This window comes from Diabrotica undecimpunctata, chromosome 9 (genome assembly GCF_040954645.1).
Source record: "Diabrotica undecimpunctata isolate CICGRU chromosome 9, icDiaUnde3, whole genome shotgun sequence".
NCBI lineage: Eukaryota > Metazoa > Arthropoda > Insecta > Coleoptera > Chrysomelidae > Diabrotica > Diabrotica undecimpunctata.
The window spans coordinates 103,494,889-103,522,877 of record NC_092811.1 but is presented as its reverse complement, the minus strand read 5'-3'; the positions used below and the strand labels follow the sequence as shown (position 1 = coordinate 103,522,877).

Genomic DNA, 27,989 nt, shown 5'->3' with positions numbered 1-27,989 from the left:
AATTTTCTGGGAAATATGTTTTATACATATGACACATAAGGTCAATCAACATTTTACAAACCTAATTATGGCGCTCCATAGGCATTGCTTGGTGCTTTATTCTGGTATCCATTGTTGTAAGAGTCGTAGTTGTTATTGTTGTAATTATTGTTGTAGCCCTCGTGGCCTGATGCTAGACTATTGATGGCTGAGGGGGCGGCAGAATTTCCATTGTAACCTAAGAATTAATTAATAACTCATTACCAGATGTTTAAATTGTCGTATTAAATATTATGGTAAATTTAGACAATAAACGTAATCAATGATCATGTGTTAAGAATTACAATTATAATGGAAAGTACGACTCAGCCATTTTTATATTAGTCGAGTTGAGTCGTTTCTATACTTAAGTCCTATATATACTTAGGACAAAAAATCAAATTGTCAAGGCTTAGCTTAAAGGCTAAATTAAATAGAAAATGTACCTCAGAATGAACAGCATTTTAAAGATTAGAAACAGTCTTTTAATCAAATTTACCGAATTTTTTAAATGCAAAGACTTTCGACCAGTATGCATTGCCGGTCTTTACATATAGAACTGACATATGGGCTTTTACCAACAACAAAGTTCTGCAAGAAATAAGAAGACAATCAAACGTAACATATTTAATTCAAAAGGTTGTTATGTTAAAATTAAATTGAGCAGGTGACATAGGAAGAAAGGAAGACAACAGTTGGATGCGGTGAATTGATAAATGGCGACCGAGAGCAAACAAGAGAAGTAGAGGAGACCTCAGAACAGATGGATTGATATAATAAATGGACACACCCAAGGGAGGTTAACATCCAACGATGGATGAAATAGCTGTTGATGATGATTAATAGAAGGTAAATTAAAAGCGAGTCGCTGTAGACAAACTTAAGGGGATTGGACAAACTTAACTGAAAAACTGGCAACATTTAATGAGAATATGATACAATAAAAAGAATAAGAAGTACATACACAAAAATTTGTCAAATAACAAACAAGACTTATCATGCACTAATCGTCTTTCCTAGTTATTTATAAGTAGGGTTGATTTTTCATACATGCTATGCATGAACAATAAGAGATCCTAAAAATCATCGAAGGGTTCTATGAACCATAATATAGTTCTTTGATCTCATATTGAAATATATAAATATGGGACATTTTCAATTCACAGCTGGTCTGGTTTCGGTTCCCATATAGGATCTTCTGTACCCTGGGAGTCCGTTGTCGGGCCTCTGCTCCTGTTCTTCGAACTGAGACTCTGTGGCTGGACATTTTCCACCATTCAAAATGTGTTTTTATTTCATTCATCATATGAAAAATACCAACATTCCACCAAAGATGGAACATACGCAGAGGGCACTTGGACAGATGGGCAGATGGACTAGTCGAAGTCCCTCTGTTAGACACCGTGGGAATGGATTAGTGTCCGTAGTTTTCCATGCCCTTCCTTCCCATTTGGTGATATGGCGTCCAACAAACAACAAGAGCCTGCGACCCAGGCTTCCACTGAGCTACCCTACAAACTCCACACTAGCGTCCAGTGCCGGAGGTTTCAGCGATCGAGAAGTCTCTAAAACCACCAGTCCCAAAAGTTACTGAGGCCCCCGGAGTGGCCGCGGAGTCATTCCCTGTCCTACTGCATGTGGTACAAACACCCCATAGGTGCAGGTATACCCTCTATTAAATAAACCGACTGGCAAATGATTATGTATTCCTGATGGTCTAGAGAAGGACGAACTCGTCAAAGGCGAGGGTGCTTCGACGGCAGACGGTACCTGCAGAAGAAGCTCATGGAAAACCAGAAGCTGCTATGCTGTGTTGTGTTTTATGTATAAAGTACATAAAGGTGACATTTTACGGACTTTCTTTCACAAACTTTTCTAAACTTTTTTCTTGTACAAATGTAATTGTATTTCTTGTGTATAAATATCTTTTTAATAAATTTCTTTCCAGCCAAAGAGTCTTTAAATGAGGGGGGATGTCATCGCGTGCCTTAGTCGTGGACTAATGCGCACTCCGATGCAGATAGCCCCGTCTCAAAATATCTACGATTTTTGCTAGTGGCCGATTTTACTAGTGGCTAATTGATCTGAAAATGCCCATTTTCAATTCACGGCTAGTCTGGTTTCGGCTCCCATATGGGGTCTTCTGTACTCTGGGAGTCCATTGTCGGGGCTCTGCTTCTGTTCTTCGATCTGAGACTCTGTGGCTGGACATTTTCCACCTTTCAAAATGTGTTTTTATTTTATTAATCTTGTAAACAATAGCAATATTCCACCAAAGATCGAACATACGCAGAGGGCACTTCGAATGGACTAGTCTAAGTCTCTCTATGAGACACTGTGGGAATGGATAAGTGGCCGTAGTTTTCCAGGCCCTTCCTTCTCATTTGTTGATATTAAAAGGTATGAAGAACAACAAAACACCTGGAGAAGATGATAATGTAAGTGAATTAATAAAATTAGGAGGCGAAAGTGTCACAAAAGCCTTAAAAACTCTTTATAATGCCTGATTCTTTAAATGAATTACAAAAATAAAATAAAATAGTGCCGTTTCCCTAATAATGCATAAAAAAGACGATCTACAGATATTGGAAACTACAGATCTATCAGCTTGTTATCTCATTTATATAAGCCCTTTATGAGAATAATTACTAACAGACTGCGATCTAAGCTAGATTTTTACCAATAACTAAAGCAAGACAGATTTAGGAGTGACTTTGGAACGAATGATTCTTCTTCTTCTTAAAGTTCCATCTCCTATCGGATGTTGGATATCATAACGGCTATGGTCACTTTGTTAGCTGCTGCTCTGAAAAGTTGTAGTGAACTACAGTTAAACCATTCTCTAAGGTTTTTCAGCCAGGAGATGCGTCTTCTTCCTATGCTTCTTCTTCCTTGGATCCTTCCTTGCATAATAATTCTCAGCAGCTCATATTTTTCTCCTCTGGTTATGTGACCCAAATATTCTAGTTTTCTTCTTTTTATGCTGTTCATAATTTCTAACTCCTTATTTAGACGTCGTAGTACCTCAGCATTGGTAATCCTGATGATTACCCATAAGTAATAAATTCCTTGATAGAGAAAGTTATAGAATACAACAAGCCATTGATATTTTTATTTGTAAACTTTAAAGATTCATTTGACTCTGTTTGGCTTGCTTATATTGAGTTTGCCATGTTAAAAGCTCTTACAGAGTACAATATTGATTATTGGTATGCAACACTTCGTCTGAATATATATATATAATAGCCCAACAGCTGCAATAAGAATGTACTATAGTGACACAAACACATTTTCGTTAGAGAAGAGTATAAGACAAGAAGACACCATCTGTTTTAAACTATTCACCGCTTTATTCTGTTCTGAAACAAACAATAATTGGAAAAATATCGAAGTAAACATAAATGGGAAGTTTCTAAAAATCTTGAGGTCTGCAGACTACATGGTCCTTATTGCAGATCGAGTAGATCATGCCTGTCAACATTTTCAAGACCTTCAGAGCTATTATGAACGAGTCGCCCTTTAAATTAACTTTTCCAAAACATAATACATGGCTAACCTTGTACTGGCCAAAAACACCTAATGGCACGCAAATTGAACATTGAACAATTATATACCTACAATTATCTGCCCCACAAAATTAAATTAGGAAGATACATTTAAACAACAGCTCTTGGCCGTCATTGAATAACCGACATTTGCCGACTAAGATCAAACAAGTGCGAATCAAGCGAATAACTGGTCACGATTTGATGCAAAAAACAACAAACGAAATAAATGGACACACCTAAGGGATGTTTACATGCAATAGCTGTTGATGATAATGATGATTCTTACAACAGAGTTAAACAGAAGAATAGCAACTAATATGGGCAGCTTACGGAAAACTGAGAAAACTCTTTAGATCAGATATTTCTATGTGCTTGAAAAAGAAGGTCTTCGATCAGTGTGTACTCCTAGTTCTAACGTATGTAGAAGAAACATTGACCCTGACTAGAAAAGTAATCAATAAAATACAAGTAGCAAAGAGAGCAGCAATAAAGAGTTCAATTCTAAATATATCTCTCAGAGATAGAGTTTCAAATTAAAAAATTGGGAGAAAAATTGGTGTTACGGACGCAATTTTTCAGGTGCAACTCTGAAATGGAACTGGCCAGGCCATGTAGCTAGATTCAGAGATAAAAGGATCCTAAGGAGATTAAAAGGTTGCTGGAGATTAAAAGGTAGACTATGTTTTACAGGTGCATCTGAGAAACTAGATAATTAGGAAGCGGATACCTTGGGTGCTGAACATGTAGTGTATTTCTCATGAAATGATAATCGTGAACATTGCACTGAAGAGGCTGTATTAATAAAAGAGTCCAGTAAAAGATTTCTGCCTATTTAGAGCAGAGTATCACATAACTAGCATACCTTAAAATATCTTTTTCTTCTTCTGCTTTTTATTTTAGGGCAATGCCTTGTTTTTTTTAAGTTTTAACCCAAGTTGGGATTCCGATGTTTAACTTCCATATTGCATGTTTAGCTTTTGGTGTTTATTTTCTGTTGCTTTGTGATATTTTTAAGTCTATTATTAACATTTTATCAACGTGGTCTCTTTATGGTGTTTTTCCGACAATGGTTTTTACACAGTCTCCAGATATTGCTGCTCCTCAATGTATTTGTATTTTGCCTGTAAATGATCTTAGAGTCTTCATTTCTGTCATTTTTAGTAGTTAATTAGAAGAGGATGTTTCGGTTTGTATTTCGGTGGCGTAGGTCATAACAGGTCTTACAAAGGTTTAGAAATTCGTATTTTGCTTTCGATATTCATATTACATTTCGGAGAAATTCTTATACTCTAATTGCTGGTATCGCTTGTGTTATAAGTTCTTGTTTTAGAGCCTAGATGTTTAAAGGACATGACTTGCTCTACATTTTTATTATAAATTGCTAACTTTCATCTTCTGGGTTCTCTTGATATTGTCATAAACCGCATTTTATTTACAGAGATAATCATCTTTAATTCTATTGCTACTATTTCAAACCTATATAGTCCCTGTAGATTGTTCTTTTCTTCAGATATTATCACCACATCATCAGCATAGCAAATTTTTTTAAATTCTCTATTGCCCATTCTATAACCTTTTCGCTCGTTTTCACTTCTTTAATGATATAATCCATAAGGACTTTAAACAGGATTGTTCTGAGCCTATCGCCTTATCTAAATTCTGTTGGGACTGGTATCTTGTTGCACAGCTTATTGTTTGCTCTTATAAAAGTACAATTTCCAATGTTCAATTGTCGAATAATTTAAATTGTTTCTTGGTTTAAGTTACTTTCCTGTATTAATTTCCGAACATTCAGAACTCTACGCTATCAAAAGCTCTTGTCAGGTCAATGAAGCACATAAAGTTAACTTTATTATATTCAATTGATATTTTGGATATCTGTCTGATAAGGAATATTGCATATATGGTGTAATTTTGTGGGTCTGTTTTTCCCCTGGTATAGTTATAATTGGTTTTCACTATTCTACCACCTTTGTCGTTCTATATATCTTGTTAAATAGAGTTTTTCAAACATACAAACAAACTTTACAAACTAAAAACGTTAAACAAATTATTAACAGTGTTAAAACTGTTTATGATAAATGTATCAAAAATCTATTTTCACGATAATCTATTACTTACTGAAGAAATCTAAATATATATCTTACATTAAAATTACATGATGGTTCTATGATTAGATATACCTCGTTGATAACTAGAAAGTAGCCAATTACAATAATTTTCTTAATGTATAAACAGAAATTTTGTTCTGTGTAAATAGTGTAAACAATAATTTAAAATCCAAATCAAAATAATAGTTTCAACACGCGCATAATGAATTTTAATATTAGAGATAATAATAAAACTTTCGTTAGCGAGCTTTTTAATTTAATAAAAAAACATTAAACATATATTTATAAAATACACTATTATTGCGAAAATTTTATATAAGTGTTATAATTGTATAAAATAAAGTTTTTAAAATTTTTAATACTAAATATAACATTTGATTACTTACCATTAAAAGAAGGAGCGCCGTATTGTCCGGAAGGAGCACCGTATTGTCCAGACCCGCCGTTGTATCCTCCTTTGTTGTACTGTTCTGGGTACTGAGCTTCTCCTTCGTATTTAACGTCAGCGTGGAATCCGCTTTGCCAGTCTGCCCAGTATGTTACGATTTGGGTACGACCATCAGGAAGCGCTACTCTGTATTCTCCTCTAACTTGGTTTCCGTCGCTGGTTTCTTGTTTATTGTAGTTGGTTCCGGTGTATTCGTCTTTAACTTGATATCCGTATTCGTAGGATTTGGGCTGGAATATAACATAGATTAAAAATAAATTGAATTACTTCAGCAAACAAGACAAACATCAAATTACGAAAAATCATGAAGGAGGATATCTATGTTCAAATGATAGCGGAAATATTTCGTTCATAACGTCAGATTTCTGCAATACCTATTTACTATTACTGGTGTATTAATAAGTCTCTTCACTTCTTCTTTTTATGTAGATACGACTATCTGTTTATCAATGAGCCTCCAGTAAGTTGTCGTTCTGTAATGTAAAGAATCGTTTTTTACAGTCTAAACTACCCTTTTTTGTAGTCATTCGGCTTATAGGATCGTTCAATTCTACTCTTCTATTTCTTACTCAGACCTGAATGTTCTCCACCTTGCATCTACATCGTGTATCTGTACTTCTAACTCTGTCCTATAGTACTTTACCATCAATTTTTCCAAGTGTTTTTATCTCTGCTATTTTTAACATTATTTTTGTTCCTTCTGTATCAGGTCGTGTTTCTTTCGTGTATGTCATTATTGGTCTGATAACTGTTTTGTAAATTCAGCCTTTCGTTTCTTTCTCGATATTTTTATTTCTCCATATTGTTTAATTCAGGCAACCTGCGGCTTTGTTTGGTCTCTTCATTTAATCTTTTACTTCTGGTTCAAGCTTTTTGTAGCTAAATAATGTGATGCCTTGATATTTAAACTCCATCACTTGTTCTATTATCTGACCTTACAGCTCCAATTTACATCTTAGTAAATTTGCTATTATAATTATGCATTTTGTCTTTTTTGTTCTTAAATTAACATGTTAAATTATGTGGCTGTTATATTAAATTGGTGCAGCATACTTTGTAAATCATCTTCACTAAGTTTACAGAAGAAATGGAACGTGATTTATATTTTGCACAACGAAAAGTGTGGAAGATGGTGAAGTAAAGGAAAAAAGTTATTAACGAGTATAAAAACAAATATTATACAAGGAGAATGATGTTATATAGAACAGATTTACAAGGACGAAGATAAAGAGATTAATAAAGAAGATAGCAAGGCGAAGACGAGCTGCTAACAATAATGGAAGTAGAGGTGATAAAGAATATAGGAAGATTAAAAAATCTAAAAGCTCCAGGCCCGGATACGATTACGAATAAACTACTTAAATATGAAGGAAGAGCATTAACAAAAAATATAACAAAACTATTCCTAACATACGATGTTATATCTTTCCCATACTGTTGTACGAAGTTGAGTCGTGGACTGTGACAGACGCTACCTGTAAGAAAATTGAGGCTTTCGAATTGTGGCTTTATCGTAGAATCCTAAATATATCCTATGCCGACCACATTACTAATTACAGGACGTTTTATTAAGAATGTAAAAAAGAAAAAGGGTTGTTAACCACAATAAAAACCGCCAAAATTGAATACCTTGGTCACATAATAAGTAATAGCGAAAGATGGGTTGCTGTAAATAATTCTTCAAGGAAAAGTAGAAGAAATTGCAAAATACAGATTGCCATGATGGTCGCCAACATCCGAAACGGATAGGCACTACAAAAAGAATAAGATTCCAAAACTATTACAAAACTATTCAGTTGCTATCAACAAGTCCTCACGGACACTTCGTCTAAGGACTAGCAATCCCAGTGGTCCTACGTTGCCATGTGATCAATTTTTTTTTATAACTTAAACATCATAGTTTTTAAATATCTTAAATATCAAAGATGTAATTCAAAATTGATATAACTACATTTAGAGGGTTTTTACCCACATATTTATTGGCTTCAAACATGGAAATCCAAATAGCACTGATGAGGAAATAGTTATTCGGAAAACGTTCTGTAATGTAGACCGATAGGATTTTTTATTAATATAACTTTCATAAAGGAAATTTTTTTTAAAAAAAATTGTGTCATACAAGGAATTGAAATCAAGTATAACGATCCCTGTACACAAAAAAGGGGACAAAAATGACCCATCTAACTATCGAACTATTACTTTGCTTGACACCAGTTTGAAATTAATGACTTAGGTACTTGCTGAGAAAATAAATGAAAAGTATCAATATGCGAAGAGCAACAAGGGTTTAGGGTGTAACATATTAACTGTCGATGCCATATTCATAATAAGACAAATAGGAGAGAAAGCAGAGAAAATATAACGGCCTCTCTAACAGATAATAAAGGATATTAACTTTGATCACAAAACAAATGTAAAAATAAACCAAACTAATGGAGGAAGTCAACATTCAATCAGGTATAAGACAGCTTGAGCCCGTTATTGTTTAACTTGATAATGGACAAACTAATAGAAGAAATAAAAAAGTCATGAACGGGGTACAAAATGGGTAACAAAGCAATAAAGATTCTATGCTACGCAGTGATGCAGTAATACCATCAAATAATGAAGATGACCTATAACGAATGGTTCACGCTTTGGAAGCTAACACAGAAAAGTTTTACCTGAAAATATCAGCACCAAAAACAAAGTCCCTCGTTATTGCTCGGGAGCCAGTGAGATGCAAAATTGTAATAAACGAAGAAATAATAGATCGAGTATCGAAATTCGACTATCTGGGAACGCAAATATTGTAGTATAAAAACATCTCTGAAGATACCTGCATACAAGCTAATAAAGTAGCATACGTGTCAGGATACCTACGAGACGTGATATAGAGAAATAAGAACATGAGGGTAGAAGGAAAAACATGCATATATGAGTCGTGAGTACGGCCGATATTAACCTATGTTATAGAAACAAGAGCAGAAACAATAATGACAAAGAAAATCTTAAGAGCAACAGAGATGAAAACACTGAGGGCAATAGCAGGTAAAACATTAAGAGGCATAATCCCTAATACACAAATCAGAGACATGTGTAAAGTAGATAATATTGTCAGATAAGGACGCCAAAGAAGACGAAAATGGAATTAAGACATTAACAGAATAGGAAGGGAGAAACCTACCCGAAAAGTAAAAGATGGAGGTAAATGACCACAAGGTAGAGCCCCTAAAAGATGGAGAGATAGCTGGCAGTCAACATCGCAAATACTGCTAAATGAGTCTGGAAACAACAGGCCTTAAGACCTAACATGCAAAGAAGATTACTCCCATATTTACTATATTTACTACTACAATAACGAATAAACCATGATTATAATTAAAAGTAATTTATATTTGACAAGTGTTAAATGAAATGTCAACTATTATGTATTTTGAATTCTCATTGTTATTTATTCTCAGAAAATATCGTAGTTAATATAAAAAAGCCTCAAGAAAATAGTTTCAGGTCTTTGTTTTGAAACATAATAAATCATTTTATTCCGCAAGTACATAAAGTAAAGCAAAATCGCACGTTCATGTAAATAAACCGCAATGCTGTGTACTAACCGTAAAATTGTAAACAAAAAGTATACACACGGATCACGATCCTAAAAGAGTGATTGCGTCCGACCTCTAACCTTTCTTCGGCTCTTTACTGAACGCGTTCATTCATTACATTGAGTTATACCCACCGCAGGAGAAATAGATATGGGCAACCAATATAAATTAGAGTTAGTTTTGTAATTTGCAGAATGGTACTGTGAAATTTTAAACCAAGTTAAGTTATTGTTATATTTAATATATTTAATATATAGTGCAGAAACCGCTTATGGAATATTATTAATTTTAACTTTATTTTAAAAAAATTAACAAACGCTTAAAAATGTCTACTTTAAAAAAAATTGTACCTTCTTCGAACGTAAATATAAATATACAGCGTGATTCATGTGAGTGTAGCATTGCTGGTAATCCTTTTTGTGGGAAACTGTACAATTTTTCATTTTTGAAAGCTCATTAATAAGCTGACTTCAACGAACTATGACACTTATGACCTGTAGGAATGACATAGTGTTACATTTTGGCACAATTAAACATAATAATAATAATTTTAACAAAAACAACAAAAAAAAACACAAGTGAGCCAAACAATACCAAGAGCTGAACGAGCAGGATGACCGAGGCAGCGCATGAAGTGACTTCGTCCATGAAAATATTTTGCGCTCCTTTTACCAGGTGACAAACCTCGATCAAGAAACGATCAGGTATCGACAAAATCTCTATGCCGAATTTTGCAGTGAGTACCCAGAAACTCAAGTAGCTAAACAACGAGTTATAGATCAATACCGGGTAATTATAAGAAACAATCTTATCCCATAGACTAGACGCAATACCATCAGAAGCGAAGTCGAACGGGAGATTAATATTCAAAAGGTAGGTGTGGATCAAGCCCCTTATGAAATACATGAGCCGATTCCTGAGCTTGCCATACAAGAAACTCAACCTGATAATACACAACATGATAACATCGAGTTACACGACATTATGGTTAGCGAAATGGCACGTGCTGTACAAGAGTTTGATAAAGCAAATCCACTTGACAGACCGCCGTTACCAAAAATAATTTCGTCTAAGAAACCAGGTGCGCTGTTACAAATTATGAATACAGAAGTACTGCTCAATTTCGTCGCAAAAGCCCATACACTATAATATTGGCACATGCTTATTGACTAATGTAATGGAAATTAATATCAAAACACTACGGGGTACCAATGTCGAAAGGACAGATAACAGAGTTGCACCCTGGGAAAGACGGCTTCTAAACAAGATTGACTTCTTGCGTATGGATATTGGTCAAATGACAGAATATATACGAGGAATAACAAGTAGAAAAGTAATCAGAGATAAAGAAATTAATGCTGAGCACTACAATACACTCGCAATATGATACAGAAAAAACACATCCCAATAGTGCCTGGATATATTAAAATAAGAAGCCAATAAGAAATTCAGGAGTTTTGGGGAAATAAACTTTCCACGCCAGCTGCTCTTAACACCTATGTTGGATAAATAGAAGATGCAACGCGCAACTGTCAATACTACCCTAGTACTCTTTATAAACCCTTCATCACAGAAGAATTTTCCAATATCATCAAAGAGCTTCATACCTGGAAATCAATCTCCTGGAAGTTCTGGAGTGCTCACGAGGACTTAATAACTCTAATTAATTACGTTATTTCTATTCTGCAGGAAATACCATCATTTCTAACTCAGGAAACAACTTTAATTCCGAAGGATTAAAATAATACCCAAGATCCAGCAAAGTACCACCCAATTACTTGTCTTCCAACTTTGTATAAATTGATCACATCCTATGTAGTCCAGCGTATCTACCAACACTGTGCTTTAAACAATATCATAAAACCCCAACAGAAAGAATGCGCCAAGGGTTCCATGGGCTGCAAAGAACAACTTATTATCGACTAGGTTATTTCTAAACAGGCAATAGAAATTCGAAGTGAAATAATCAAACTTCTCTAAGGTAAGGTTTTTAAACGCTTAACAATGTTCTGATTTCTGACCTTCGCACCATCAGTCTGAAAATTGTACTGAAATTGTTCTTAAGAACACTGTACTCCAGAATTTAAGGGTCACAGCTAGCGTAAGCATTTTCGATAAAGGCAATTATATTATTAAGAGGGACAGCGACCGCTTTCGGGTTTTGTTTATATGCTTCTTGAATTGCTTGCTTGGAGTCAGTGGATATACTGGGATCGACAGAAGAACTACGTTCTCGTTTTCTTTTTGTATTGGATGGGCTATAAGAACTAGCAACCATTTGTTTGGGAGGAAACATAGTTTGCTCTGTTGCGGAGTGTTCCTCGGATTAAAGGTTTTGATTACTAACAGGTGATACAGAAGAGCGAGGTTTCTTCTCTGAAAGTAGAGGCGTTAAATATAGTATAGTAACATTTTCGCAATTTTCTAGAGAGGAACAGAGATAAGGTAAATTGGTTTTAGAGGGACATGGTTCAGTTGACAGAGAGGCAAGTTGTGTATTATGTTGCTATGATGTAGATTAGGCAATGGGAGTTCGGTCATGCGAAAGAGTAGAATTTTAAGATGGCAAGTTATCAGATGAGGTATTGGGGCAAATTAGAAGCAACAAAATCTGAATGTTTATACACCAAACATTCCATCATTTTCATGGACAAATTTTTTTTATTATTATTGCTTTCAAATGGAATTAACAAGAAGGTGTGAAACTCTAAATTATCAGAGGAGAAAAAACATATACTTGACGTCGGAAGCTGAGAATGTGAGATTATTTATCACCTGGAATGCCACCTTTAAGAAAGGACACTGAAGAAGGGCTATTTGAAGACCAAGACTTTCTACTGCATTTTCTGCTAGTTCATAGAGAATATAAGGAGAGACGTTTGAAATTGATATTCTTTTTGTTGGGGAGACAAGTTTTTGAATGCTTAGAATGAGGGGTCCAATCTGGATAGTTGGATTAGATTTCAGAAGATGATCAACGAGATTTGATTCAGAAGATGATCAACCAGAAGAATGGAGACAATCGTATATCTCTCCAATACACAAGAAAGGCACAAAGATGGATCCTAAAAACTATAGAGGGATCGCAGTGATTGCTACTATAGGCCGACTATACTCAAAAGTACTACGAAACCTGATAGAAAATGATATCAAAGACAAACAACCCGAAGAACAAGCGGGATTTAGGGCCGGACGCTCCACTATGGATAATATCTTCACATTAAAAATTGCAATGGAAAAACGAGTGCAGAGAAATAGAGAAACTCATATAGCTTTAATAGATTTGGAAAAAGCATATGACAGTGTACCGATCTCCCAACTATGGATAGAAATGGGTAACTTGAAAATAAACCCAATTCTTATTAACGCCACTCAAAAATATTACGAACAAAACTTTGCAAGAATTAAAATGGGACAAGAAATCACCTCTCCTTTTCAAACAACAAAAGGACTAAGACAAGGCTGCTGTCTGTCACCCACCTTATTTAAAATCTATTTGGACAGATCCTTAGTGAAATGGGTAAAAAAATGTAGAAACATGGGAATAACGGTGGAAGAAAACAAGCTATATACACTTTTCTTTGCGGATGACCAGGTAGTAATTGCCGAAGACAGCTACGATCTTAGCTATATGGTAAGAAAACTGCAAGAAGAATATGAGGTGGCAGGTCTAAACATGAATATGACAAAATGTGAATATCTCTCAGTGGGAACAGATGAAATATGTGACCTAGTCTTGGAAGACGACAAAATCAAAGGCGTGCAATCCTGCAAATATTTGGGGGTCATTTTCAACAAGAAGGGAAATAGCGCAGATGAAATCAGGGAAAGAATAAACAAGGGCAGAGCAGCGACCCGTGCCTTAAACTCTCTTCTCTGGCAAAAAACAATTCGACGAGAAACCAAAAAACACATTTACGGTAGTATAGTCCAAAGTATTACACTTTACGGTTCGGAAGTATGGGACGTCACCAAAGCTAATAGAAATAAACTTTTGACGACAGAAATGGATTATCTGAGACGAAGCTGCGGTAGATCGAAACTGGAGAAAGTTAGAAACGAACAAATAAGAAACGAAATGAAAATGGAGAGAAATATCAATGATGACATAGAAAGAAAACAATTAATCTGGTTCGGACATGTTAAAAGAATGCCAGAGTACAGATGGCCTAGGAGAGTACTGGAATGGATCCCTCCTGAAAGAAGAAAGAGAGGACGACCACGGAGAAGTTGGCGCAACGATATTGATGAAGCAATGGCGGCAAGAGACTTGGAAGAGGCAACTGCATATGACAGAAAAAGATGGAAATTGGGGGCGGAGAAGCGGCGACAGCCGTAATAAATCCGTTATTATATATATCAACGAGATTTGAGTGTGCTATAATATATATGCAGATCCTATTGTTAGAGAATCTGAATGTAAAGGAAATATTTTTTGGTCCGATGACATCATCAAAGGCTGTAACGCAGTCTAGAAGTTTAAGGTTTTTTTTTTCTGCGTAAAGAACTATAGCCTGGCTTTTTTTTGGAAAAAAAGGTTTCGGTGTAGATTTTGCAGCAGTTACATATGACAGAAATGTAGTTGCTGGCATGTTGTTTGTAGCACCTTGTAGGGCTGTGGTTAAGGTGGAAACTGTAGTAGTATTCTCTATATTTGTACTGCTCATGTAGGTACCGACAATTACCTCGCGTTATATCTCTTCTCTAACTAGTTTTGCGTCAGAATTTTATTTGAGGCCATTAAGTTGGATTGCCAGCAAGAACCAGCAGACTGGTAAAACCAGTCTCCGGTATGCACTTTGTATAAATTAAATATAGTTTATATTAATTTTATAATATAATAAAAGCGATAAGTTCAAAACTTGTCCTGCTTCTATGTTATTAGTGTATGATTTTTAATATTTAGTTCCATGTTATTGTGTTTCTCATATTCTTTGCTGATACTGTCTGCTCATCTTAGTCTTCTTTGAGTTCTCGAGTGTATTGGTTTTAAATTTTAATATTTTTTTTTATTTACCTTTCCTCTTCTTTTGCCGAATGAACGAATCATTTCGGCATTTGAATCTTTCGTTGCTTATTTCTGTGGTTCTGTTATTTGAGCTCCCAACTACTGCTCCTAAGTATTTAAATGTTTTTAAATGTTTCTACTCTTGTTTCAAAGGCTCGCTTTGGACGTTCTAGATTTTATATAATAATATTAAACAATCTTTAAAAAACTTTAATAATTCTTCAATATTTTTCAGTTACCATGTAATCTTGTTACCCTATAAGTAAACTTTTTATATAAATTTGCCAATTTAAATTAGATATAAACCAATTTTTAGGAAAAAAGAAAATTAAAAGGAGAAATATTCATTAAAACATTATTAAAAAGGTTAGATTTAAAAAAAATATCAGAATTGTGATTATTATGAGCAAAATAAAAACCCGTACTGTAAAATTGAATATAAATTAAAACGAAGTTGTATGTATAGACAAAAAAAGATCCTGTACTATAATTTCTATGTTTATATTTGTAATATTAAATACATTTGATTTTTAATTAAGTAATATTTTAAACTAAATTATGGAAGATGATGTACCTGTCAAAACATATTTCAAAACCGCCCATAAATCTGCAACAAACAAGTCAATACCTACATACCTACATATGACAACCATAAATAGTTTCCTAATTATCTCACACGCATTAGGACCTAGATATTTGTAGGTGCAGTTCGACCCTGTACATCAATTGCTAATACTAGCTCCATTTTTAAATCGCCATTGCCTAAAGCCAACCATAATAGATCACTTTTGTCTACAATAATGGTTTCATAATCAGTTAAAAGTGCTTTTAATCTTTGTATCAAAGGATTTCGACAATATTAAAAGCTCACAATAAAAAACGATTTTTTATAAACGCTGGTACAATGCAGTTTTGTCTTTTGAAGCCCACATATATTATATTATTATTTATATTATTATTTTTATTATTATTTTTATTTTTTACATAATTTGCTTAAGGATATCCATATATAATAAGTACAACACCTATATATTCTATAAATTTAGTTAAGTAATAATGTAATCTTGATCTTCCTTTCTTTTTTATTCAAAAGTCACTTTACGTATATAACACATGATTTATTATTTCAAAGAGAGCTTCTTGAGAAAACTATATGTAGCATTTTTTTATTGTGTTATTGACTTTAATTGTATTTAATATTAACAGAATAAAAGTTTTGCATAATAATACATTATAATAGCAGAAAATTTTACTTCCATATATTTTTTTTTTTCATAACCAGTTTTCTATTTTATCATCTAATTAGTCTGGGGTTTTTACTTAGAAATGCAATCCAAAAACTGTAATTTTGAACAATTTGTGTTTCCATTAGTTTTATATAGGTAATATAGCTAATTTAAAAACATACTACCATTATACGTGAAACAATTAGAACCAGTGCAGTTAAATATCCGGAACTGATATTGAATTATTTTAACACTTTTAGTCACAACGTTCTTCTACGAGGACACAAATTTTTTTTCCTGTAGAACGACAGTGTGTTTACTCATTTATGAATGATGGTGCTACGTGATTGGTTATACAAGGGCAAGTAGATGAAAAAAGAGAACCAGGGAGACCACGCACGTCCTGGTGGCAAAATTTTAAGCAGCGGAAAGGAAAAACAATAGAACTCTTGAGAATGCCCTTAAAAGATGAGTCACACGAAGAAGAAAGAAGCTGCTATCTATGATCGAACGCAGTATTAAGTACATAGTTAAGTATTTCAGTTTCGCGTAGACTGTCTAACCTTCAAACACATGCAAATTTGTGATTGATTTATAAGTAGAATTAAAAGCTAAAATATGTATACAATTGGTTTGATTGAAAGCAAAAGCCTAATAATTTATACTTTTTTTATTTAAATGCACACTTAACGTTCTTGTAAACTTTGTATAGTGTCGTAAATATCGACGTACTTCAGGAACGACAAACGTATTTCATGACATAATTTATGACACAAATAAAAATATTCGTTCTTGCTGGACAAAGTGGTTTAGTGAATGACTTTATAATTTACCAAAAAGCAACTACCAAGATAGGTGACAAATATACTAAGTTTGCTGCAGGAGTTACAACAAAAATGTAGTTAGCTGAGAGAATCGCAGAAAAAAACCTATGGACTGTAGTTCGATACAAATTTTGATACATATAATCTCTTCCAGTTCCTCCACTCAAAAAACATTTTTGCTCTTATACTGCAAGAGTTACTAGATTTACTAAATCTTCACTCCAAGCGCAGATGCAGATACGGACCATAATCTATTACTAGCAAACGTCAACTTTAAACGCAGAGATAAATAAATTAACTGAAGGTAGCGTGGAATGCAATGTGGAAGGCAGATATGAAAAAAGCCATACTAAAAGCGGGAAAAGAGGTCCTAGGCAAAGAAGAGAAAACCACTTAAAAAGACTGGATGACACCGGAAATAGTTGAGCTAATAGCTGAAAAAAGAAAATACAAAAATAAACATGAAAATAAATATAAAACCATCAAAAATAAAATCAAATATGAAATAAGAAAGGCTAAGGAGGAATGGATGAACAAGGAATGCCAGGAAATGGAAGAACTCAGCAACAAACATGACACCTTAAACTTATAAACTTTACAAATATAAAAAAAATAAAAAAAAAATGAAAGAACTTACAGGCAACACCAGACAAAAAAAAACACTCATAACAAGAGATAATAATGAAGAAATACTTACTGAAGAGAGCAAAATAAAGGAAGCATGGGAACAATATAATTCATCTGTTCCATGACGAGAGGGAAAATGAACAAGATATGGGTGAAGAAGAACAATACCTACAAATTTTACCCTCAGAAGTAAAGAATGCCCTACAGAATGCAAAACAAGAAAAAACACCGGATTATGATCAAATTCCAGTTGAACTGTTAAACGCCTCAGATGACGGTAATATAAAGGGATTCACCCGAATTCTCAACGACATATATGTACAGGGCAACATCCCGGAGGAATGGCTTAAATCGATATTTTTACCTCTACCAAAAAACAACAATCCCAAATCATGTAATGACTATAGATTGATAAGCCTAATGTGCCACCCTTTAAAGATTCTCTTGAAAATTGTTCAAAACCGAATTTCTAAGAAATGTGAGGAGCAGATAGATCAAACGCAGTTTGGCTTCAGAGGAGGCATGGGTACAAGAGAGGCATTATTTGAGTTGACGGTACTCTTGCAGAAATGTCGGGAATATAATAAGAGTGCATATATATGCTTCATAGACTTTAGGAAGGTCTTTGACCGAGTGCAGCAAATGAAGTTAATAGATGAATTAAAAAACATTAATTTAGACAAAAAAGACATTGAGTTTATTAAGGTTATATACTGGAACCAGAAAGCAGTAGTAAAGGTGAACGATATAGAAACAAATAATATACCGATTACGAGAGGGGTCAGGCAAGGATGCGTCTTGTCTCCGACTCTGTTCAACGTGTACTCACAGGTCATATTCAGAAAAGCCTTATGGGAAAGAAAAGAGGGAATAACAATTGGTGGAGAAATCGTAAACACCATGAGATTTGCAGATGACACGGTAATTATGAGATAATTAGATAGTTTAAATATGGTTCCTTGCTAGGATAAAAGCTGTTTATGAAACCAGATAAAGGATCCTTTTACAGTCAGCTAAACTTAGCGAATGCGACAATTTTACACAACATTTTTCCAGGCTAAAGTATTTATATTAATAGCCTGAACCGAAAAAATCATTACTTTTTACTGTTTTTCCTTTTCTTTTCCATTTACAGTAGAAGAAATTTTAAGTTTACTCATTTTCAGTATATTCTCTAGTATATATCTTAGATGGATATTAAATAAATCCCATTAATAGTCTGTCTAATCTGATCTTTTGATGCTGCCTGTTCTTCTTTCTTAAGTCTGTTTGAATTCACTTCATGATATAGGCCTGCCCATGAGTTCTCCACTCTTTATGTTTTGTGCTATTTGGTGCCAGTTTCTCCCCACTTTCACTTTGATGTCGTTTAGTTCTAACACTAACACCTCTTTTGCGGTGTTAGTTTTCTACGACTATGTTCGCGTGATCTTCAATAATGTACAATGTTTCTCGTACATCTTTCGCTGTCTTGTCGTGGCACGTATTCTACCCAGCTCCATTTCATTTGAGTAATTCTTCCAATTACATCTTCCACCTTTGTCCTGCTTCGCATGTCCTTATTTCTAATTTATTCTTCCAGAGCAAGTCCTAAAATGGCTCGATCGATGGCCCTCTGTATTGTTCTTCATTAATTTTCTGATAACTCTGTAAGTATCACCTGTCTCAAATCCAGGGGTCATAACTCGTAGGTTACAACTGCTGGATGTCCCTTGCTTTAGATTTATTGGTATCTTTTGGTGCTAGTGATTTGGATTTTTCCAGTGCTGGTGATCTCTTTCATTCATCCATCCTAGCATGACATATAGATATATACACTTCGACATTTTCAATCTCACTTCCATTTAAGTCTATTGTGATATTTTGATTTGTCGTCAATTTTATTTTATTTAAATATGTTTTTAAACAAATTTTTGCAGATTCTAGTTTAAGTTTCTGTAGTATATAGAAAAGTTCCTTTACATTATTGCTTATAAGTACTATGTCATTGCATACATCAGCAAACTTAGATGACTTAAAAATCTGCCGTCTATTTTAATTCTGCGTTGTTCTCAATTCAATTTGTTTACTCTTGCAGTATAAGATGTGTTCAACAATTTTGCGATGCTTGTTTCATATTCTATTTTGCTCATTAACTGGTTCTAAAGTAGTGTCTGCTTAAACTTTGGAGTAATAGAAAAAATCTTGGCTGTTTTTAGTTAAAAATACGTTTTATTTCTCATCCAACTAAATTAAATTTACGAGAAATTACATGCAGTTTCCAGCTTCCAAAACGGTAAATTATTCTTGCAGCATCTAATAGTCAACCATCGTTATTACAGTGGCTTATATGACCTGTTTGCTCATATCTGTATTAACTCAGCATAATTGTAGATGTTAAGTACTGTAACATCATTATCTTTTAATTTTTAAGTAATTTGCGCCTTGTATTTCGCTTTCATTGTTTGAAAATATTATGATGTACAAATCAATGTTTACAAATAAGAAATTAAGTATGGTTATTAGATTGAGGTTCATCGAATGTTATGTATGATCACAACTGGTATATGGGGTAAAAGCTTGAACTCTGAAAACCCAGTCCGCCAAAAAAATTCGACGCATCCGGAATGTGGCTATATAAGCGTGTTCTTAAAATCGCTTGGACTGCAAAAGTCTTAATTAAAGAAGTGTTAAAACGAATCGGACATCGCAAAAAGCTTATGAACACAATTAAAATAAGAAAAACATCTTATCTGGACCACATACTTGTTAAGGATATATACTCTCTTCTACACATTATCATGCAAAAAAGAGTAGAGGGAAGAAAAGGCTTGGAAATAAAGAAGAAATCTTGGCTGAGGAATATCAGAGATTGGACTAACCTAAGTATTGAACAAATATTTCACGTTAAAAAACTTAGGGAAGCGTTTAAAGATCGTGATCTTCAACCTTTGTTAGAAGACAGCACAATAAAAAGAAGAATGTAATGTTTTTTATATAATTATTTATTTTATGAACCAAAAGGCATTATCACTTACCTCACCACCATGGTCATGCCCATTATGATCATCTCCGCCATTGTGAAGATTGTTGTTGCTATAATCTGACTGTCCATTATAATGGGATCCTGCGCCTGCGTAATTAACTCCTGCACCAGCATAGTTTGTAATAGGTGATCCTAGAGGGGTTCCATAGTTAGTACTGGGTGGTTCACACCTGGCAATTGACAAAATGGCGACTAGGAAGAATGCACTTTTTACCTGCGAATTAATGTACTCTATTAAATAAATAGTGAACAAAATAACATATATAAAATGATGAAAATAATTACTAAATACTTCATTTAGATTAGAATTAAAATTCTTTACATTTGAGCTTACCAAGAAATACTCCCAGTATCTAAAAACGAGGGTATTCAATCAGTGTGTACTGCTTGTTCTTACATATAACTGTCAAACTTAGACATTTACCAAGGATAATATAGAAAAGATAGCAAAAACGCAAATATTTATGGAACGACAGATTCTAAACATTAGGTTGTCAGACAAAAAAAGAAACAGCCGGATCCGTAGTAGAGCCAAATTAAAAGAAGCAAAATTTAAATAAAAATTTGCTGGGCATATCCTAAGACAGAAGTCTTAGGCGTCAAAATAGGAAAATCACAACTTAGGTGGTGAGATCACATAAAAAACATGTTGGACCAATATGGATACAAATTGCGCACAATAGAGAGCTCTGAACAAATAAGGAAGAGGACTATGTTTAAAAATGGACATTGAAAATGGTAAACGGTAATCATTAAACTCAAAACGTATCTAATTAAGGTGTCACTATTATAGCTGGCTGCTACTTTTTGCAACATTTATTCTTGAAATTTAAGCAATAATATGGAGAGTACAAAGGAGAATAAAATTACTTAATAAACTACAAAGCGAAGCAAGTTAAATAGGACTAGATAGCTAAAAGAATTATATTCAAAGTAAAGAGAATAGTTAGACGTAAATAAATACTAAATTAATTATGATATTAATTATGATAAATATCGTTAGATATAAGCAGAAAGATTAAATGATTCTTTACAAATATTTCTATTAGATCAACATTATTTAATTATTATTAACCAACAAAAAAAAAAAAAAGAGTTTACGTCTAAAATTAAATACACATAACTATTAATAGTTTTCATTTCTAATGGATTTACTAATAAGAAATCTTCTAATTCGTTTATTGCAGTGAATCACTTCGCATAATCATTTTCATTAGTTGTCATAATTTCGTTGAAGTTGCATTTTGTCTATTCCTTATGTATTTATACTGGTAAATAAAGAAAACTAGGATAAAAAATAACACACTTAAGAGAGCCTAGCACTTAAAATAACTGCGAGAACTACTAAGTGATAAAAATGAGAGAAACGCAGAAATCACGGAGCAGGCAGCAAAATCTACTATAGATACTATAGACTACTAAAAGGCAGTAACCTAAGCAAAAATGCAAAACAAAACATACTTATATATGATGTGGTAATTAGATGCAAAGCTAGTAAAAAATTCCAACAAGACAATTACGCCTGAGGAATAACAATGTTTCAAATCAAAGAATAGAAGTAAAATGAAAATTTTATTTCGCCAAAAGATCATTTGAGTGGGGCAATTATAGCAAAGGTTATCTCTGTTGACAAAACGTAGAAACATAATAGCTGGAGAAGGCAATGAAAATGTAGGGGAAAACCTAACCAGTTAAAAAACGAATGGTAAGACAAGGAGTGCGAAGAAGCAACAGATAACTAAAATAGAGCATACTCAAAGACAAATCATGCGGCAGGTACAGAAGATCAAAGCAGAAACACTGGACCATCAGAAGAGAAGAAAATAGATTACATAGAAGAGCTAAGAAATCAAAACAAACCTCGAAAGTTCTATCGAAATCTAAACAAAATAAGCAAAGAGCTTAGGCCAAGAATAGAATAGAGAGAGAAATATCCTAAATCATACGGCCTAAATCTTGAACAGATAGGTTGAACTTTTCGTCGCAAAATTTAATGGCCATCATACGAAGGCTACAAATTTACACAGTGGGCATAATAGGAAAATACCAGACAGGACACTTCAGAAAAATCAAAAATTGACCATATTCATTAAATAAGGCAAGTCTTCTAGGAAACATTAAAATTCATCGACTTACCTCGAACCTATTTGTCGACTTCAAGGACAGTATCGAGAGAACAGTTAATACCAATTAATGCGTGAGTTTTTTATACCAGAAAAACTTTAAAAAATCCGAATAACGAGAATGACAGTTTCTAACTTAAAAGCAAGTCTTAGCATACAGAAAGAGAATTCTAGAATTTTTTTGAGATAAAGGATGGACTCAGACAAGTGAATACTCTGAATTGCCTCCTATTTAATATTACCTTGAAAAAGGCAGTCCAAGATAGACGAATTAGAGACGTTATCAACGAAGACTTTTGTTTTGTTGCGGATTTAAGTAAACAAAACAAAATTGATTGATGTATTAACGCAGATAGCAAAACTTAAGTGGAAGTTCGCTGGACATACCATGAGACAGACAGACGACAGATGGAATAAGATGATTATACACTGAAGACCATATAATCACAAACGAAAACGAGAGGCCACAAATGAGATAGTTAGATGACTTAAAGCAACACGTAGGCCCGAAGTGGATACAAACTGCCTACAATAGAGAGACGTGGAAGAAGGAAGAGGAGGCCTATGTCCAAGAGGCAGTGGCGCAAAAGACATAACTTCAAATTATGCCAACTCTTTACTGAACCAGACGTCATAACGTCAAAACACAGCGACTTATATGAGCTGAACAATAATAACAACACCACAACACGATTGCTAAAAAGATAATCACAGAAAAACCTATAGAAAGAAGATATAGAGCTTGACCGCGAATTAGGTGGTTAGATAGAGTTGAGACCGACCGAAGGATATTAAAACTCAGAAGAAGGCAACAGACCGCCCGAAACTGAACAGAATGGCGACGCAACTGAGAGCAGAATATAATTCACAAAGGATTGTGGAGCCTGATATGATGATGATGATTATTATCACTGACTGAATATATTAAGAAACTGAGGACAAAAAGGGAATATTTATGGCATTTTAAAGCGATAGAGAAGACTACAAAAATGACAAGGCTTCACAAAGTTATTTCGAATATCTAGATGAGTTAGGTGAATTTACTCAGAAATGGCGAAGAAACGCTACAAAAACTTTTCGAAGTGCACTTTTTTTAAGCCTGAAACCAAAATTATACCACTGAACACATGATAAATATTGAAGACTATAACAGAAGAAGTATTAAATCAGGACAAAATAAACTGAACAATAAACTCATTTGAGCTATATAAACTGGGTCCGTACGGGATATACGATACTTCTACAGATACAAAATGATGGTTAAAAAATTATATGATACCATAGGGTGGCTTATAACTGCGAAGTAAGCAGAATGGGGTGGAAGAGTAGAATTATCTATAAACCTGTGAAAACTGGATAGGAAAAAGATAAGCTTTTGATGTCATTTGTACTTAATACTCTAGGGAAGCAATGGTGTATTGGTTTAATGACCGGTATATCAGGGACCGTTTGCCTATAGAGGAGATATTTGTGGCTTATAGAAGCCGTAATATATAATCTCGTACAAAGGGTGAAATACGTTAAGCCGGAATCAGACAACTCGAAAGAGAAACAGAAAATCAGTATTACGGATCAGAAAAGAGACACCGGTTGGCATCCCACGTTACTGTGATATTAGTAAATATTTGCTTTTTGATAAATGCTCTCGACCTACCTTAAAATGTAGTAGGGCCATTTCAATGGTAAAAATTAAATGTTAAGTCTGTTGTACGCCATCATCTGGAGAGGGTTGGTAAAGAAACAGAACTAATCACCACTATATAAACCAGAAAACTGGAATACCTAGGCCACGTATTGAGGGGACAAAATATAAAATTTTGAGACTCATAATACAGGGAAAGATTTAAGGAAGAAGATCTGTTGGCCGAAGGCAGAATTCATGGTTGAAGAATCTACGTGATTGGTATCAATGCAGATCGATTGATTTGTTTAGAGCAGCAAGTTCAAAAATAGAAATAGCCATTATGATTGCCAACCTCCATAGGGAGACGGCACTCTAAGAAGAAGAAAACGCCATCAGTATTGGCAGTAAAAATTTTAGTAGGTTGGGTAATTTATACAATAAAAATGATAAAAATTCCGACACAACTTCGTTACACCAATCCATAGTAAAATTACTACACTGACCGTACCTCTCCTACTCGCGTCCTAAGGGTTGGACATGTGGTGGATCCGTTTTCGATTCTTTTGAAGCGGGTCGATTTACCGACAAACAACGGGATAGCTCGCGTCGGTCATAAATAGACAGTTTTGCCCTGTCCCAGGAATCGTAAACCACAAATATTGACAAAAAATACGGTATTGCACGTTGTGTCGGTTCCCGTCTTTTTTTTTTCTTGTTCTATTACGCATTATCTATTTTTTTTTTCACCAATGCAGAACGCCACTTCACGTTTCGTATAATCGCTTCTTTATGGAAAACTAAGGGTTGATGCTGGGTTTATTTCTCGATATTAAGGGAGCATTCGACAATACCTGCGACGAAGTAATTGCAAGAGCAATTCGGCTGAAGGTAATAAAAGAAATAAGTTGCAGATTTTAAAATAAATTGAAGGTATACAATAAAATGATTATCTACAGTATGATCAATGTATAGTAGACAGCTTCCAGAACAAAGAACACAGTGAACCCAATATGAATGGAAAATGGAGAACCGTGAATCTAATTGAATCACTACATAAAGACAAAATAAAGAGAGAAAATATAGTTAAGATTATCAAAGCACAAAGCATAATTATTAGATCGATTTCAAAAACAGAAATACTGTGGTAAAAAACTGAGAGGGAAAGTTTTTATATTAATTAATAAAAAAATTTAGGTTCCTATTAAAGATTTCAAAGTTGACCCCCGCCTTACTTGTAAGGGTTGGGTGCTTGAGTCGTAGTTGATGTTATTTGATAGATTTTTGTAAAATATTGAACACGTGTTTTTCAGATTTTTGATCCAATGACCATTCCGCTTCTTTTGGCGCACCTGGCATATTACAATATACATTGTTTTAACTAATTTCCTGTACACTATTTACAACTATTTATTATAGATATATTTAGAATTTTTCAATCGCTTTCTCTATTGCTTTCTTTCAGGATTAGTGTTCGGTTTTTTTGATGGGAATCATGTTTCTCTCTTTGCCTATCTTTTATACGTGATGTCTCTATGCAATTTTTCTATAGATTTTTTTATTTAATACTAGTTTTATTGTTTTATTGGGTTTTCTTCTTTCCATACTACACAAAAACCTTAACCTATGTGCTTTTGTATACTTATTTTAGATTTATGATTAGATTATAAATTGATCATATTTCAGTATATGTTCTTCTTATTCATTCCTGTGACGTATATACTTTTTAAATATAAAATTCTTCTTATTCTCTCCTACATATTTACCAGAATACCAATCTTTTTAAGTAATATGTTGTTTGGAGTCCATGATTTTAATACTACACTTTACATTTCAGTATAAATATTTAGATCGGATCTTCGTCATGAGGCAAATCTTGGAAAAGACTAGTGAATTTAATATAGACACACATTATCTTTTCATTGATTTTCAGAGACCCTATGATAGCATCCATCGAGAATTTCTGATCCATGCACTGAAAGAGTTTAATATTCCAACTCAACTTATTGATATAGTAAAAGAAACACTTGGAGTACAAAGCAAAATTCGAATTCACAACGCACTAACAGATACAATCCACGTGACAACGGGCCTACGACAGGGAGATGCCCTATTATGTATTCTATTGAACATCACATTAGAGAAAATAATTAGAGAATCAAAAGTCAACACCTGAGGAACAATAATAACAAAAAGTGTACAAATATTGGCATCTACTAGAATAGACTTAAAAATGCATACTCCAAACCATGGCTTATCAGTTTAAAATATCAACAGGTTCTGTTAAAGCTCTGCCAAGCAGAGGTTATCCACGAAAGGACATCGACGATAGAATACCTGAACCTATTATTGAGGACAGTGATGTGGCAAAATGACCTGGAAGATGGCTAACTTGTATAGCCAAAAATTTTTATATTTCCGAAAAATGAATTTTTCATTCATTTTTTTTTAATTTTTTAAGTTTTTTGTTGGCAATGTTATTTACTTTTATATTTTTCAGTCATTAAATGAATTCTAAATTTAAATGATTTTACATTTCACATTAAGGTTTAAAATGTAGATTTCTCAAAAGTTTAAAAAGTGGAGTTAGCTTGTTATGAATGTAAACCGACGATATAATCGAAGTAAAAAAATTTTAAACACATGTTTAAGGTCAACTTAGGTTTATTTAAAGGCTCTTATGTTATTTAAATGACCGCTTATTTTAATAGAAACTTAAGTTTTTGACGAAAACATGATGTAAACAAAACTTTCCAAAGTTTTGTTTACATTTTTTTATTTATTAAATTTTTTACATATATTTTTATATTGTTATGCTACTAATAAAGAGTTATTTGGTATTAAATTAATAAAATAACAAAGTCTTGACTTTTTGAGGAAGTTTATTAACTAAAAATATGTAAATTTGCCGAAATATATTACCCTTAGAAAAATTGCACAAAACTGAATAGTTGCAAAATATTACTATTAATCTATTTGAAAAGCTAAATTTTTCTCTGGCCAAAAAAAAGCACACATCCACTTTCCTAAACTTTCCACAACTATTTCACTTACGTTAACAAACATGGCGATAATCCTTTTTGTTGTTTTTGTTCACTCAACACGCAACACTTCCAAATTTGAACAAATTTCTACGCAAGTTTGCAGTGAAGATCTCAAACGATAACTACTTGTCTTCAAATATATTTTGGTTTATATATATGGCAGAAGAATTTAGTAATCCCATTGTGTATAAATCAGTGCGGTAATTCACTTTTACTCCAGTTTCCTCCCACAACGCTTCTTTTGGTGCAAGACCGTAGTACGGACTCCCTCCCATTTCGAGGGTACTAAATCATTCAGAGATAGCTATGATGGTACGCTATGCAATCTTGAGAAATGACCGCTTGTTAACGGCTGGTAATAATAGTCTGGGATTTATTTTACTTAAAATAGTTTTTTGTAACAGGTACGAAAGAAATATAAACTTATTTTTTTTTGTATAATCTTTAACAAATTTACTCTACATAGATTTTTTAGATACAATTTGCTTCAACAAATTTTAATTAACGGTCAATCTATATACTCGTTTATTAATATTAGTGGAACTGTTTATTTCAATTATGTGAACTTTGTCACAGTTTATACAGGGTGAGTCATAACTATTGGGACATAGACTAAGGACAGGTTATTTGGACCAAAAGACGGCTATTGGGCCAAATATGCCTTAATAAAATGTTGCTGAGAAAAAAGATACAGGGTGTTAAAGTTAATTTTTGTTTTTCGTTTTTTGCTAATAGTTTCCCTGTATATTTATAAATTGCTATCAAAATTGGCACAGAGGCATAAT

The 27,989-nt window shown here is 33.7% G+C and overlaps 1 protein-coding gene across 1 annotated transcript; it reads right to left on the bottom strand.

Annotated features, from left to right (window-relative positions):
* Positions 1–27,324, bottom strand: LOC140451271 (uncharacterized). The gene is made up of 4 exons (XM_072545013.1): positions 27,215–27,324; positions 20,409–20,630; positions 6,064–6,355; positions 1–217 (listed from the first exon to the last, which is right to left on the bottom strand). The coding sequence occupies exons 1-4, from the start codon at positions 27,224–27,226 to the stop codon at positions 66–68; spliced, it is 678 nt and encodes a 225-aa protein (XP_072401114.1). The 5' UTR covers positions 27,227–27,324; the 3' UTR covers positions 1–65.
* Positions 27,325–27,989: the final 665 nt, after the last annotated feature.